This window comes from Elephas maximus, chromosome 10, assembly GCF_024166365.1.
Source record: "Elephas maximus indicus isolate mEleMax1 chromosome 10, mEleMax1 primary haplotype, whole genome shotgun sequence".
Classification (NCBI taxonomy): domain Eukaryota; kingdom Metazoa; phylum Chordata; class Mammalia; order Proboscidea; family Elephantidae; genus Elephas; species Elephas maximus.
The window spans coordinates 4,938,237-4,951,312 of NC_064828.1; the positions used below are offsets into that span (position 1 = coordinate 4,938,237).

General features: G+C 38.8%; 1 protein-coding gene across 1 annotated transcript in view; it reads left to right on the forward strand.

Annotated features, from left to right (window-relative positions):
* Positions 1-13,076, forward strand: part of ATP8B4 (ATPase phospholipid transporting 8B4 (putative)) — a 370,299-nt gene that overhangs the window by 82,434 nt on the left and 274,789 nt on the right. The window contains exon 5 of the mRNA XM_049897713.1: positions 11,759-11,872. Coding sequence (XP_049753670.1) covers positions 11,759-11,872 — 114 coding nt within the window. The remainder of the gene's footprint in view (positions 1-11,758; positions 11,873-13,076) is intronic.

The window sequence follows — 13,076 nt, forward strand, 5'->3', positions numbered from 1 at the left end:
AAAAATTGAGAAAACTCCTCAAATGCTCTGTTTACTAATTTAACAATATGTTATTTTCCATTTGCTTTGTTTTCTTAAACAATGTGCCTACACAATAGAATCTCATTATAAAAAATAATGCTCACCATTTTATTAATATTTCGCATGATGGCCCATCTTTAAAGAAATTTGTCATTTCATAAAATAACAGAACTTTTCAGTCAGAGCTGAAAATTTAGAGAACAGTGGCTACTGCTGCCTCCAATGGAAAGCTAAACTAAGGGAGTAGTTATCTACATTATTTATCTGCATTTAGCTTTGTCAGCAACCAGGAGGATCATTCTTGAGGACAAGTGAAAAGGAATAAAAGGAACTTGTAATCATAAATCGGATAGGGCTCCTAGTGAGGGGTTGACTAAAAAGGAAAAATTAGACATACAATATTTCACTTGGTAAAAAGTGGTAACTGGCTAGAAATGCAGAGTGGAAAAGAAAGTGAGGACTGGTTACTTTGAAAGCAGAGTAGAATCTGCTTTGGAGTGAGCTGAGCCCAATAGTGATGAAGAGGGTGGGCTCTGGAAGCAGAGTGCCTGGACACAAATTGTTGCCACACCACTTATGACTATGTAACCTTGCATAAATTATTTGATCTTGCTGAATCCCAATGTCCCTTCTGTAGAATACTGATTATGGTTCCTGTTTCATGAGGATGTTGTGAAGATAAAATGAGCTATGAAATGTAAAGCTTTTAGAACAATGCACAGAGGAGGTGGAGCCAAGATGGCAGAGTGGCCAGATGCTTCCTGTGATCCCTCTTACAACAAAGACCCCAAAAAACAAGTGAATCGATTATATGACAAGCTAGGATCACTGAAGACCAAAGGCAAAGTTGAGGAATCTGACTGAGTGGCAGGGGGAGGAAGAGACTGGTCAGAAGCAACGAGGAGTTGCCAGAACTGACCCAGTGGGAACCAGCAGCCTGCAAGATGATTCCGGTGGTGCAAGCGTGGTGAGGCAAGCAGTCACATTCAAGACACATTTTCCACATCAGGAGAGAAAAAGTGGCAAAAAGTCTGCTTAACACTCCAGAACAAGCAAGAAGTGGCTCTCAATTGGCAACAGATAAAGTTTAACCTTCCACGCAGATCCAGAAATACCCCTGTGGGAAAAACCTCTCTCCCACTTACCTGCTCCCTTACTGCTCTGCACTGGGTCCCAGCCAGCGGAATCCCCTGGGCTGGAAGAAGGTACCTGTACTAACCCTGAGCCATTCTCCTGGCCTTGGAAAGGGAACAAATTAACAAACAGGGATAAAAATAACCTGCCGGCTCCCCTAAGCCGGGATCTCAGGGCAGAAACGGCTCCTTTGCCTAGGCACAGGCATAAGGGGTCCATGGACTTTGAATGACTTTTACCCCTGCATAGGCCTGTGTGGGCCCATTTCAACACATAGGCCCTCATTAGCATAGTACAACAGAATATATACCTGAAGTCTAACTTCAACTGTTTCAGCTATATGGTGGAGAGGCAGGTTCCTGACATTTGATGCCACCCTGCCTATTAAACAGGGTCCTCACCTACCCACATCAGGGGCCTGAGGACTGGTGGCTCCACCCATGACACCTAGTCACCCTTGACAGGGTTCCAAGAATAAGTGGTGCTTCCCAGTACTTACAGCCAACAGCATTGTGTGTCCATAGCCTGGCTGCAAAACCCACCCATCTATGCACTCTAGGGAACACGGACATACTTTCCTCACAGACAATCAGGGGAAGCTGTCAGCCCCCTGCCTTGATCAGTGCGTGACCACATACTGCAGCCAGATATCTGTGCCTACACAAATCACCCCTGTCCACCTAGGACTGAAGGTGAGAGCCTGCACCACACACTTGGTGACTGACTACCTGGACACATAAGCCAAATCCATACAAGAAAAGTGAATGTACTCCTGGACTCACATACCTAGTAACAGATCTAACCACCTGGTGACAGGACATTTGAGCTTCAAAGGTGCCAATAATCAAACTAGCTCTCTCCAGCAGCTTATTTGGGCATATTAAAATAAAACAAAATAAGAAGCTAGGACACAGTAAGCAAACATAAATAAATAAATGCAATAACTTACTGATGGCTTGGAGACAACAGTCAATATCAAATCACATAAAGAGGCAGACCACAATGACTTCAGCAAGCTCCCAAAACAAAGAATCAAGAAATCATCCAGAGGAAGGGAACTTCCTGGAACTATCGGAGGTAGAATACACAAGATTAATATATAGAACTCTTCAAGAGATCAGGAAGGAGATCAGACAAAATGCTGAACAAACCAAGCAGCACGCAGACAAAACATTAGAGAAACTTAAGCATATTAAACAAGAGCATAATGACAAATTTACTAGGCTGCAAGAATCCACAGATAGCAAACAGAAATCCAGAAGATTAACAATAAAATTTCAGAACTAGACAATTCAATAAAAAATCATAAGAGCAGAATTGATACAATGAAAGTCAGAATTAGTGAGATTGAAGATAAAGCACTTGAGGCCAACATATTTGAGGAAAATCAGACAAAAGAATTTCAAGAAGTGAAGAAACCCTATGAATTATGTGGGACTCTATCAAGAAGAATAACCTACGAGTGCTTGGAGTACCAGAGCAGGGAGGGATAACAGAAAATACAGAGAGAATTGTTGAAGATTTGTTGGCAGAAAACTTCTCTGATATTGTGAAAGATGAGAAGATATCTATCCAAGATGGTCATCAAACCCCACACACGATAGATCCCAAGAGAAAGTCACCAAGACATATTATAATCAAACTTGCCAAAATGAAAGATAAAGAGAGAATTTTAAGAGTGTCTAGAGATAAATGAAGTCACCTACAAAGGAGAGTCAGTAAGACTAAACTCGGACTACTCAGAAGAAACCATGCAGGCAAGAAGGCAACGGGATACCATATATAAAGCCTTGAAGGAAAAAATTGCCAGCCAAGAATTATATACCCAGCAAAAATGTCTCTCAAGTATGAGGGTGAAATTAAGATATTTCCAGATAAACAGAAGTTCAGGGAATTTGCAAAAACCAAAACAAAATTACAAGAAATACTAAAGGAAGTCTTCCAGTTAGAAAAACCAGTAACATCAGATAATAACTTAAGACTAGAACACAGGACAGAGCAACCAGCTATCAACCCAGACAGGGAAATCACAAAAATAAATCAAAGCTAAAATTCTCAAAACAGGGAAACAGAGATGTCATTATGTAAAAGATGACAAAATTAAATCAAAAAAGAGGAACTAAAAATGGAGTCACAGCTCTTTCACATGGAGAAGAAGTCAAGGTGATAGAATGAAATAAATGATTCATTTAAACTTTGAAAAATAGGGGTAAATATTAAGGTAACCACAAAGGAAACTAATAATCCCATAAATCAAAATAAAAAACAGGGAACACATAAAGACTCAGCAAATACAAAAGCAACAACAAGGAAAACGACGAAAAGACTAAAAATGATTCAGCACAGAAAATTAAGGGGAACAAAGAAACTGTCAAAAACACACATACAAAAAGACATCAAAATGACAGCACTAAACTCATAAAAAAAAAGTACCAATAATTATGCTGAATGTAAATGGACTAAATGCACCAATAAAGAGATACAGAGTGGCAGAATGGTTAAAAAAAACAAGATCTGTTTATATGCTGCCTACAAGAGACATACCTTAGCCTTAAAGACACAAACAAACTAAAGCTCAAAAGATGGGAAAAAATATATCAAGCAAACAACAATCAAAAAAGAGCAAGAGTGGAGATATTAATTTCTGACAAAATAGACTTTAAAGTAAAATCCACCACAAAGGATAAGGAAGGACACTATGTGATGATTAGAGGGTCAATACTTCAGAAGGACATAACCATAATAAATATTTATATACCCAAAGACAGGGCTCCAAAATACATAAAACAAACTCTAACAGCATTGAAAAGAAAGATAGACAGCTCCACAATAATAGTAGGAGACTTCACATACCACTTTCGGTGAAGGACAGAACATCGAGAAAGAAGCTCAATAAAGACACAGAAGATCTAAATGCCACAATCAACCAGCTTGACCTCATAGACATACAGAACACTCTACTAAACAGCAACCAATATACTTTCTTTTCTAATGCATATGGAACATTCACCAGAAAACACCACATATTAGGCCATAAAACAAGCCTTAACAGAATTCAATACCTTGAAATATTACAAAGCATCTTTTCTGACCATAAAGCCATAAAGGTAGAAATCAATAACAGAAAAGCAAGGAAAAAAAAAAATCAAACATCAGGAAACTGAAGAACACCTTGCTCAAAAACTATTGGGTTATAGAAGAAATTAAAGTCAGGATAAAGAAATTCCCAGAATCAAATGAGAATGAAAATACTCCCTACCAGAACCTTTGGGACACAACAAAAGCAATAAATGCACATATCCAAAAAGAAAGAGCCAAAATCAAAGAATTACCCCTACAACTTGAACAAATAGAGAACAGCAAAAGAAGCTCTTTGGCACCAGAAGAAAGCAAATAATAAAAATTAGAGCAGAATTTTATAAAATAGAAAAACAATTGAAAGAGTTAACAATACCAAAAGCTGATTCTTTGAAAAGATCAACAAAATAGAGAAACACTGGCCAAACTGACAAAAGAAAAACATTAGAGGAAGGAAATAACCTGAATAAAAAATTAGATTGGCAATATCACAACAGACCCAACTGATATTAAAAGAATCATAACAGACAACTATGAAAAACTGTACTCTAACAAATATGAAAACCTATAGGAAATGGACAAATTTCTAGAAACACACTACCTACCTAAACTAGCACAAACAGAGGTAGAAAAATGAAATAAACCTATAACAAAAGAAGAGATTGAAAAGGTAATTAAAAAATTCCCAACAAAAAAAGCCCTGGCCCTGATGGCTTTACCCCTGATGGCTCTACCAAATTTTAAGAGAAGAGCTAACACCACTAGTACTAAAGGTATTTCATTCTATGAAGCCGGCATAACCCTGATACCAAAACCAGGTAAAGACACCACAAAAAAAAAAAAAAAAAAAAATCACACACTTGTATAGATGCAAAAACCTCAACAAAATTCTAGCCAAAAGAATTTTTAAAAAATCAAAAAAATAATTCACCATGACCAAGTGGGATTCATACTAGGTATGCAGGGATGGTTCAAACTTAGAAAAACAATCAATGTAATCCATCACATAAATAAAACAAAAGAACCACGTGATCTTATTAATTGATGCAGAAGATACATTTGACAACTCCAACACCCATTCATGATAAAAACTCTCAGCAAAATAGGAATAGAAGGGAAGTTCCCCAGTGTAATAAAGGCACGTATACAAAGCCAATAGCCAACATCATCCTAAACGGAGAGAGTCTGAAAGCATTCTCCTTGAGAACTGGCACCAGACAGGGATGCCCTTTATCACCACTCTTATTCCATATTGTGCTGGAGGTCCTAGCCAGAGCAGTTAGGCTAGAAAAATAAATAAAGAGCATCCAAATTGGTAGTGAACAAGTAAAAGTATCACTATTTGCAGATGACATGATATTATACACAGAAAACTCTAAAGAATCCACAAGAAAACTATTGGAACTAATAGAAGATTTCAGCAAAGTATCAAGATATGAGATAAACATACAAAAATCAATTGGATCCCTCTACACTAACAAAGAGAACTTCAAAGAGGAAATCACCAAATCAATACCATTTACAACAGCCCCCCAAAAGATAAAATATTTAGGAATAAATCTAACCAGAGATGTAAAAGACCTATACGAAGAAATCTACAAGACACTACTGCAAGAAACCAAAAGAGACCTACATAAGTGGAAAAACATAACTTGACCATGGTTAGGAAGATTCAACGTTGTGAAAATGAAAATATGATCCCAAGAGACAGAAAGGGCCACATAAACCAGAGGCTCCGTCAGCCTGAGACTGGAAGAACTAGATGGTGCTGGGCTACCACCAATGACTGCCCTGACAGGAAACACAACAGAGAATTCCTGATGGAGCAGGAGAAAAGTGGGATGCAGACCTCAAATTCTAGTAAAAAGACCAGACTTAATGGTCTGCCTGAGACTGGAGGGGCCTGAGAGGTCCTGGCTCCGAACTCTTTGTTAGTCCAGAACTGAAACCATTCTCGAAGCCAACTCTTTAGACAAAAATTAGACTGGGCTATAAGACATAAAATGATTCTGGTGAGCAGTGTGCTTCTTACCTCAAGTAGACACATGTGACTATGTGGGCAGCTCCTGTCTGGGAGGTGAGATGAGAAGGCAGAGGGGGACAGGATCTGATTGAATGAGTATGGGGAATACAGGGTGGAGAGAGGGACTGTGCTGTCACATTGTAGGGAGAGCAGCTAGGGTCACATAACAATGTGTGTATAAGTTTTTGTATGAGAAACTGACTTGAATTGTAAACTTTCACCTAAAGCACAATAAAAAAAATGCACATAGTCAGAACTTGATATATATCAGCTATTATTATTATTAAGGAGTAGCATACTGGTTAAACACTCAGTAGCTAACCAAAACATTAGCAGTTGCTTCACGGGAGAAAGATGTGGCAGTCTACTTCTGTAAAGATTTACAGTCTTGGAAACCCTATGGGGAATTTCTACTCTGCCCTATAGAGTTGCCATGAATTAGAATCGAATCAACAGCAGTGGGTTTGGGTGGATTATTATTATTATATCTCTATCCCTTCTGCCACCACCCTGGTTCAAGCTGTTTGTCACCTCTTGCCTGGACTAACTGAAAAGTCTCCCTCGTCTTCTCACATCTATTCTTGTGTCATCTCCATTTGGTTTTCTACTTTGTAGTCAGGATCATCTTTCAAAGCCTTTTAACAATTTCCCCGTCACTGAAATCCTTAGTACGGACTCCAAGGAAATCCCCTCTCTAGCTCTAGTTGTGCTGGCCTATGTAGTCCAGCCACATAGTCCTTTTTTAAATCACAAAGTGTGCCATCCTCTGCCCCGCTTCAGGGCCTTTGTAATAATATATGCTAGAGGAGCAATACTTTTTCCTACTCCTGCCATTGCCTTGCAGATGAAGGACTCTTCACTGGTGAGACACTTCTCTTTATTGCTCTATTCACTGTCCCATGGCAGTGGAGTCATTTACCTGCTGGACCAACCTTGGAAGAATAACTGAGCTTGCTCAACTCAGCTCTGCCCTTCCTCCTCTTGGGAGTGAGCTGCCTACAGGAAGGAGGTGGTCTCTGATGCTCATCCCACTCCAGAGGAGGCTTGCCGGGTCCAGCATTGCCTGTGACTTTCTAAGGCCACCTGATCATGGAGTCAGTTAACTGGCCCACCTGGGTGACAAACGAAAGCCCCGCCTTTAGCCTGGCTTCTTTCAGCCCCAAAGATCTATGTAGATTCTCCAACTGCCACTCCACCCCCCCCCCCTTTTTTTAAGCTCAATATGTTCAGAACCTAGGAAGGGCAGTACTCTTCTGCCTAAACCATACTTCCTACTCAGCCTATTTCCTAGTCATCCTTTAAGTCCTTACACTAAGGAGTATCTTTCTGTTCTGTATTTCCAGATACCCCAACTTCTCAAACACACACTTTTAGCTACTGGTTTTTCTTCCCAGCTATATTTTAAGTTCCACACCTTTATTGTTCACTGCTTGATATACAAGTACAGGGTCTGGTGCATATTAAACTCTCAAGTATTTTGCAGATGAACAAAGGAATGAAAAGGAAAGTTGCTTATGGGAAAAAGGAAAACGTTTTTTTTGATGGTGTATATTCGACGGCACTGGGTTTCTGGGTTTTTATATTTAATTAGATAAGATGTGACTATACAAAGGAATAAGTGCATCATATATGTGAGTTATCAAGGTCGAGAACAAAATAATTTCCAACATTCTATTTAAGATCTAGAAAATTACCAGTGCCCTCTGGGTATTTCTCCTCCCCTCCCAGCCCTTGGCAACTGCTAACCTTTCTGTTTCTATTGATTTGCCCATTCTGGATATTTCACGTAAGTGGAATCATACAATATGTGGCTTTTTGTGTCTGGCTTCTTTCACTCAGGATAATGTTTTTAAGGTTCGTCTATGCTGTAACATGTATCAGCACTTCATTCCTTTTTGTGGCTGAGTAATGTTCCACTGTATGGATATAACACATTTGTTTATCCATTTGTCTGTTGGTGGACATTTGAGTTGTTTCCACTTTTTACCTATTGTGAATAATGCTGAGTTTTAGTTATGTTGATTTTTAGTTGGTGGCAGTGTAAATGGGTAATGGGAAGGAATTAGATAAAATATTGATTGTGTACTAAACCAAGAAGGTAAAACTAAAATTTAAAGAAGTGCATTTATTGACTTATATGTAGGTAGCAACTAAATCTGAATATATGATGGCATTATACTGGTTTTTGTCATATAGAGAGTATGGAAAGAGGCAGAACCTGTGGGTTCTGATAGTTAGTAATGGATGGGGCTTAATAAAACCATGCGGACTGGTCAGAGAGGTTGGAATCAAACCAGGTGCGTATTTGAATCTTGAATCAAGATTAGAGAGGATCCTAGATGATGAGCTACAATATATAAATCTTTGAAGAGGTTGAAAGTTGGTATTCAAAAGGCATAGTAAATTTTCTTCGTCACTGTAGAATGCAAGGGTTGAGAACCAAATTGGAGACGTATATGATAATGTGGTCAGAAAGTGCACATATATAAATTTGTTGAAAATAAAGATGAGAGCATATTGGTTTAGGAAGTTTTTAGTGGTTCACGGTGGAAAAGTAGAGCTAAGAGCATAGTGGTAAAGATCTTCTATGCTGCATTATGGAATGAATTGTACTAAAATTTGACTTCAAGCCAATAGGCTGCCTCAACTAAATGCCTAATATTAACGTGCCTGCTTTAAGGTCTCACCGATATTCACATGCTTGGATAGGACAGTGGAAATGGAAACATTTTTTCCTTTTCACTGAAAAACAAAGAAAGTAGGTGGGTCCAGAGAACCCCAGAAGGGTTCCTCATCAAAGGGTTCCTCATCAAAGCTTTGAGGGTTTACATCATCTGTGATAAGTCACAAGAGAGTCAGTAGAATAGACAATCTTTGCTATACGTCAAGTTAAGCATTTAGGAGAAAACTGTCAGTCTCCACTTGGCATTGTCACTGTATCCCACAAAATTGGCTCATTACTTATACAAAATTCCATTTTATAAGAGAGCTTTCTGTATAATTCCTGCCATGGTTTTGACTATTCCAGAAGATGTATTTGTTTGTTTTGCAACCTTAATCACTATTTTAATTTCAATTTGGAAGGAAAGTATAAAAAAAAATTAGGAATATGTTATCCTTTTAGTTAACTGCTTTGTCTCCTTTTCTCTTTCCCATTATTTTCCCCAAGCCTCTTCTTTAGAAAAATATGTTGTGGTTGGCAGTTCCCACAGATTTCCTTCCCAGCCCAACTCTTGTGTGTAGAGAGAAAGAAAAAAAAAAAAAAGCCCATTGCTGTCGAGTGGATTCCCACTCATAGCAACACCATAGGACAGAGTAGACCTGCCCCACTGGGTTTCCAAGGCTGTAATCTTTAAACTGCCACATCTTTCGCCCACAGAGCAGCTGGTAGGTTCAAACCGCTGACCTTTCAATTAGCAGCCGAGTACTTCAACCACTGTGCCACCAAGGCTCCTCCCTTGAGTAGTAACACACAGCAAAATACTAACCATCAGCTTACAGAAGTTTCTTCACATCACTGTGCACCAGACCAGCTAACCCGGCAACACCTCTCTTGACACCTTCCCACAGCTCACTGCACAGAGCTGGGAATCTTGATGCCTGATAAATGTTAAAAATGCTTATTTAACAGATAATTGGTATTTTCTTCAAAAAAGAAGCAGTGATTACTAGGAGCCAGTGTGGGTTCACTTAAAACAAGCCACACAGAACTAATCTAATTTAAAAACTACTAGGGAAGAGAAATGCTCTGGGCATGTTAATTCTGAATTTTAGCATGATCTGTTGCCCTGATTGTCTTATGCTATCTTTGTGAATAAGCCTCATGGAAGTACAATTAGGCATGTTGAGAAGCAGGTAATAAAGCATATGAAAAAGGGTTAACATTAGTTCATAGAAAGACCACTAGTATTTTACCACAGATTCTTTTTTTCTTTTTTTGTCTTTAGCCCTATTTTTTTAATGTATTGTTCTACGGTTTCGGAAGAATATATAAAAGATATGCATTTGAAATTTTCTGATGACACAAAGCTGGGAAGAATATTAAATACTTTGGATACTACATAAAATATTAAAATATTATTTTCATTAGGTGGTACAGTAAGAATATATGAAAGGACCTCTATGCTGATATTTAAAAAAATCAACTGCAAAGGTTTTCGAAGAAGACCTGAATTAGTAGTATTTTATGTAGAAATGACCTAGGAATTTTAGTTGATCAAAACTCTACGTCAATAAACAGTGAGTTATGGTTGCCAAAAAAAAACCTAATGAAATGTTAAAAAACAAACAAACAAAAAAACCGTTGCCATTGAGTCGATTCTGACTCATAGCAACCCTGTAGGGCAAAGTAGAACTGCCCCATAGAGTTTCCAAGGAGCGGCTGGTGGATTTGAACTGCTGATTAGCAGCTAAACTCTTAACCACTGTGCCACTAGGGCTCCAAAGTTGGGACACATTAATACAATAGTCCAGGACACCCAAAAACCAAACCAAACCTACTGCCATCAAGTCAATTCCGACTCATAGTAACCCTATAGGACAGAATAGAACTGCCCCGTAGAGTTTCCAAGGAGCACCTGGTGGATTAGAACTGCCAACCTTTGGGTTAACAGCCATTGCACTTCACCACACCAGGGTTTCCAGAACACAGAACTTCAAAATCCCAACTGTACTTGGGCTTGTCAAACCAGATCTGCAATTTGTGCTTGGTTCTGGGCATCATGTTTTAAGAGAGATGAATAGGAATTGAGATGGAATATGGCCAGGAAGAAATGTCTATAAGTCATGTAGAATGGCTGAGGGACTTCCCCACTTAGTGGAGAAGATTTAGGGGAGTCGTATAAGTAGTTTTCAAATATTTGAAGGATGTCAACATGGAAAGGGATAAGATTTGGTCCCAGGGGCCCTAGAGATGGAATTCAGCAAATTGGAGGCAGGCATTTTTGGATTTCTCATAATAAAGGCTTTTCTAGCAATGCCCATTCTGTAATAGGAATGGGCTACCTTGCAAGGTGGTCAGCTTCCCATCACACGACGCCTTCAATTACAGTCCTGGGAGCTGCTTATTTGAGTTATCTAGAAGGGCTATGCTTCAGGAAAGTAGACCACGTGATCCGTGAAATGCCTTCCAATCTCATGCACCCCAGCACACAGCTCAGTGCCTACATACAGTGGGTGCTCAAGCAATAACTGCCAAGTGAATGAATGCGTAAGTCTTTGAAATATAGATATTGAATATCTCAGGGGCAGACCTTTGCAGCTGATAGGTATTTTAGACATGAGCGATTTTGTGGCACTGAACAGTAACTTCTGCTAGCATGAAGAGGACGTCATCTTGGGAAAAACGAGGGTGCTGGGTCACACAGTTTTAAATTTCCTCCATAACTGGCTTAACTTTCTGGCTCTGGCACAACTCATGCTCAGCCTTGTAAATTTTAGGGCTGTTTCTGATAAAGAGCAATGCCTTGCCCCAAACTAACATGATGCTCTTTTCTTTTTCAGGATAATCGTATCCACACATCCAAGTACAACGTTCTCACCTTCTTGCCAATTAATTTATTTGAACAGTTCCAAAGAGTGGCGAATGCCTATTTCCTTTTCCTTCTGATTTTACAGGTAATTTCTTAATTAGAGTGTATTTCTTCATCATCTGTTTGCTAAAATTATCACATAATTTGAAAAAGTAAGTTAATTTACTTAGCTTAAATGCTTGTGATTGGGTAAAACCATCCTTTTTTCAGATTTTTGAAGGTTGTTATTGCTGTTTCTCTTGAAAAATGTGAGAGGGCTAGGAATCGGTAAAAGCTAATGCATTCATCATTTTAAACACTGAGGTCATTTTAAAATGCAGCCTCGCACTTTATTTGGACCAAACCAGAGCCCAATAACGACGGTTCATAGCCTCCTCCTTTCTCATCTTCTCTGACATTGGCAGTGTCCACTGCCAGAATTGAGGCAGAGTCCAGCCAAGCAGATTATGGAACTTAATTTGGCAAACTGCATCTTCATCTAAGAACAATGACACATTTTATGTATATGTAAAATAAATAATGTATGCTATATGTTATTGCATTGTAGGGTGACTATTTTTACAATTTTGAGTGGTTAATTGGTATTTAATAATCTTTCTTTTTTCCCCCATCTGACTAAAATTTGGGCTTAACTGAAATTTTAGCTTTTACTGATATTTTGGGAAAGAAAAAGGGATACATATAAATTCAAGCACACACACACACATTCTTCGTGTTAGCCAGTTATTTACCTAGTATTTATTTTACAGAGTAATTTAATTCAATCAAACTGGTAAATTCAGAATGTGCTGGGCTCTGTGTTAATTGTAGGAGATAAAAAGGTGGATTAGATATGTGCAGTCTAGATTAATAGCTTTGAATACTATTTTTCTTTAACTGAATTTGTATTAAGGACTTTTGATTATAAATGCCAAAAACCTAAACTAAGCAAAAAGTGAATATATTTAGGGGCATGTTTGGCTTCAGATATGGCTGGATTCACACGCAGACTATGTCTTCAGGATGTGCCTTTTCTTTGCTGCTTTTCTTCTTGTTGGATCCACTTACTGGAAGGTCCTCTCTTCCTGGTGTTCCCTGGCAGCTTCCGACTTACATCTTTCTAGCTCCAACTCCAACATGAAAGAGAGAAAGAGAGATAGAAACACACACACACACACACACACACACACACACACAGAGTGAGAGAGAGAGAATATCGCTCCAGCAATAGTCCTGGGATTAGCTCTGATTGGGTGCGCCAAGTCACATCCTAATCCCTGAACTAGGGATTGATGCAATGACTGACTTGA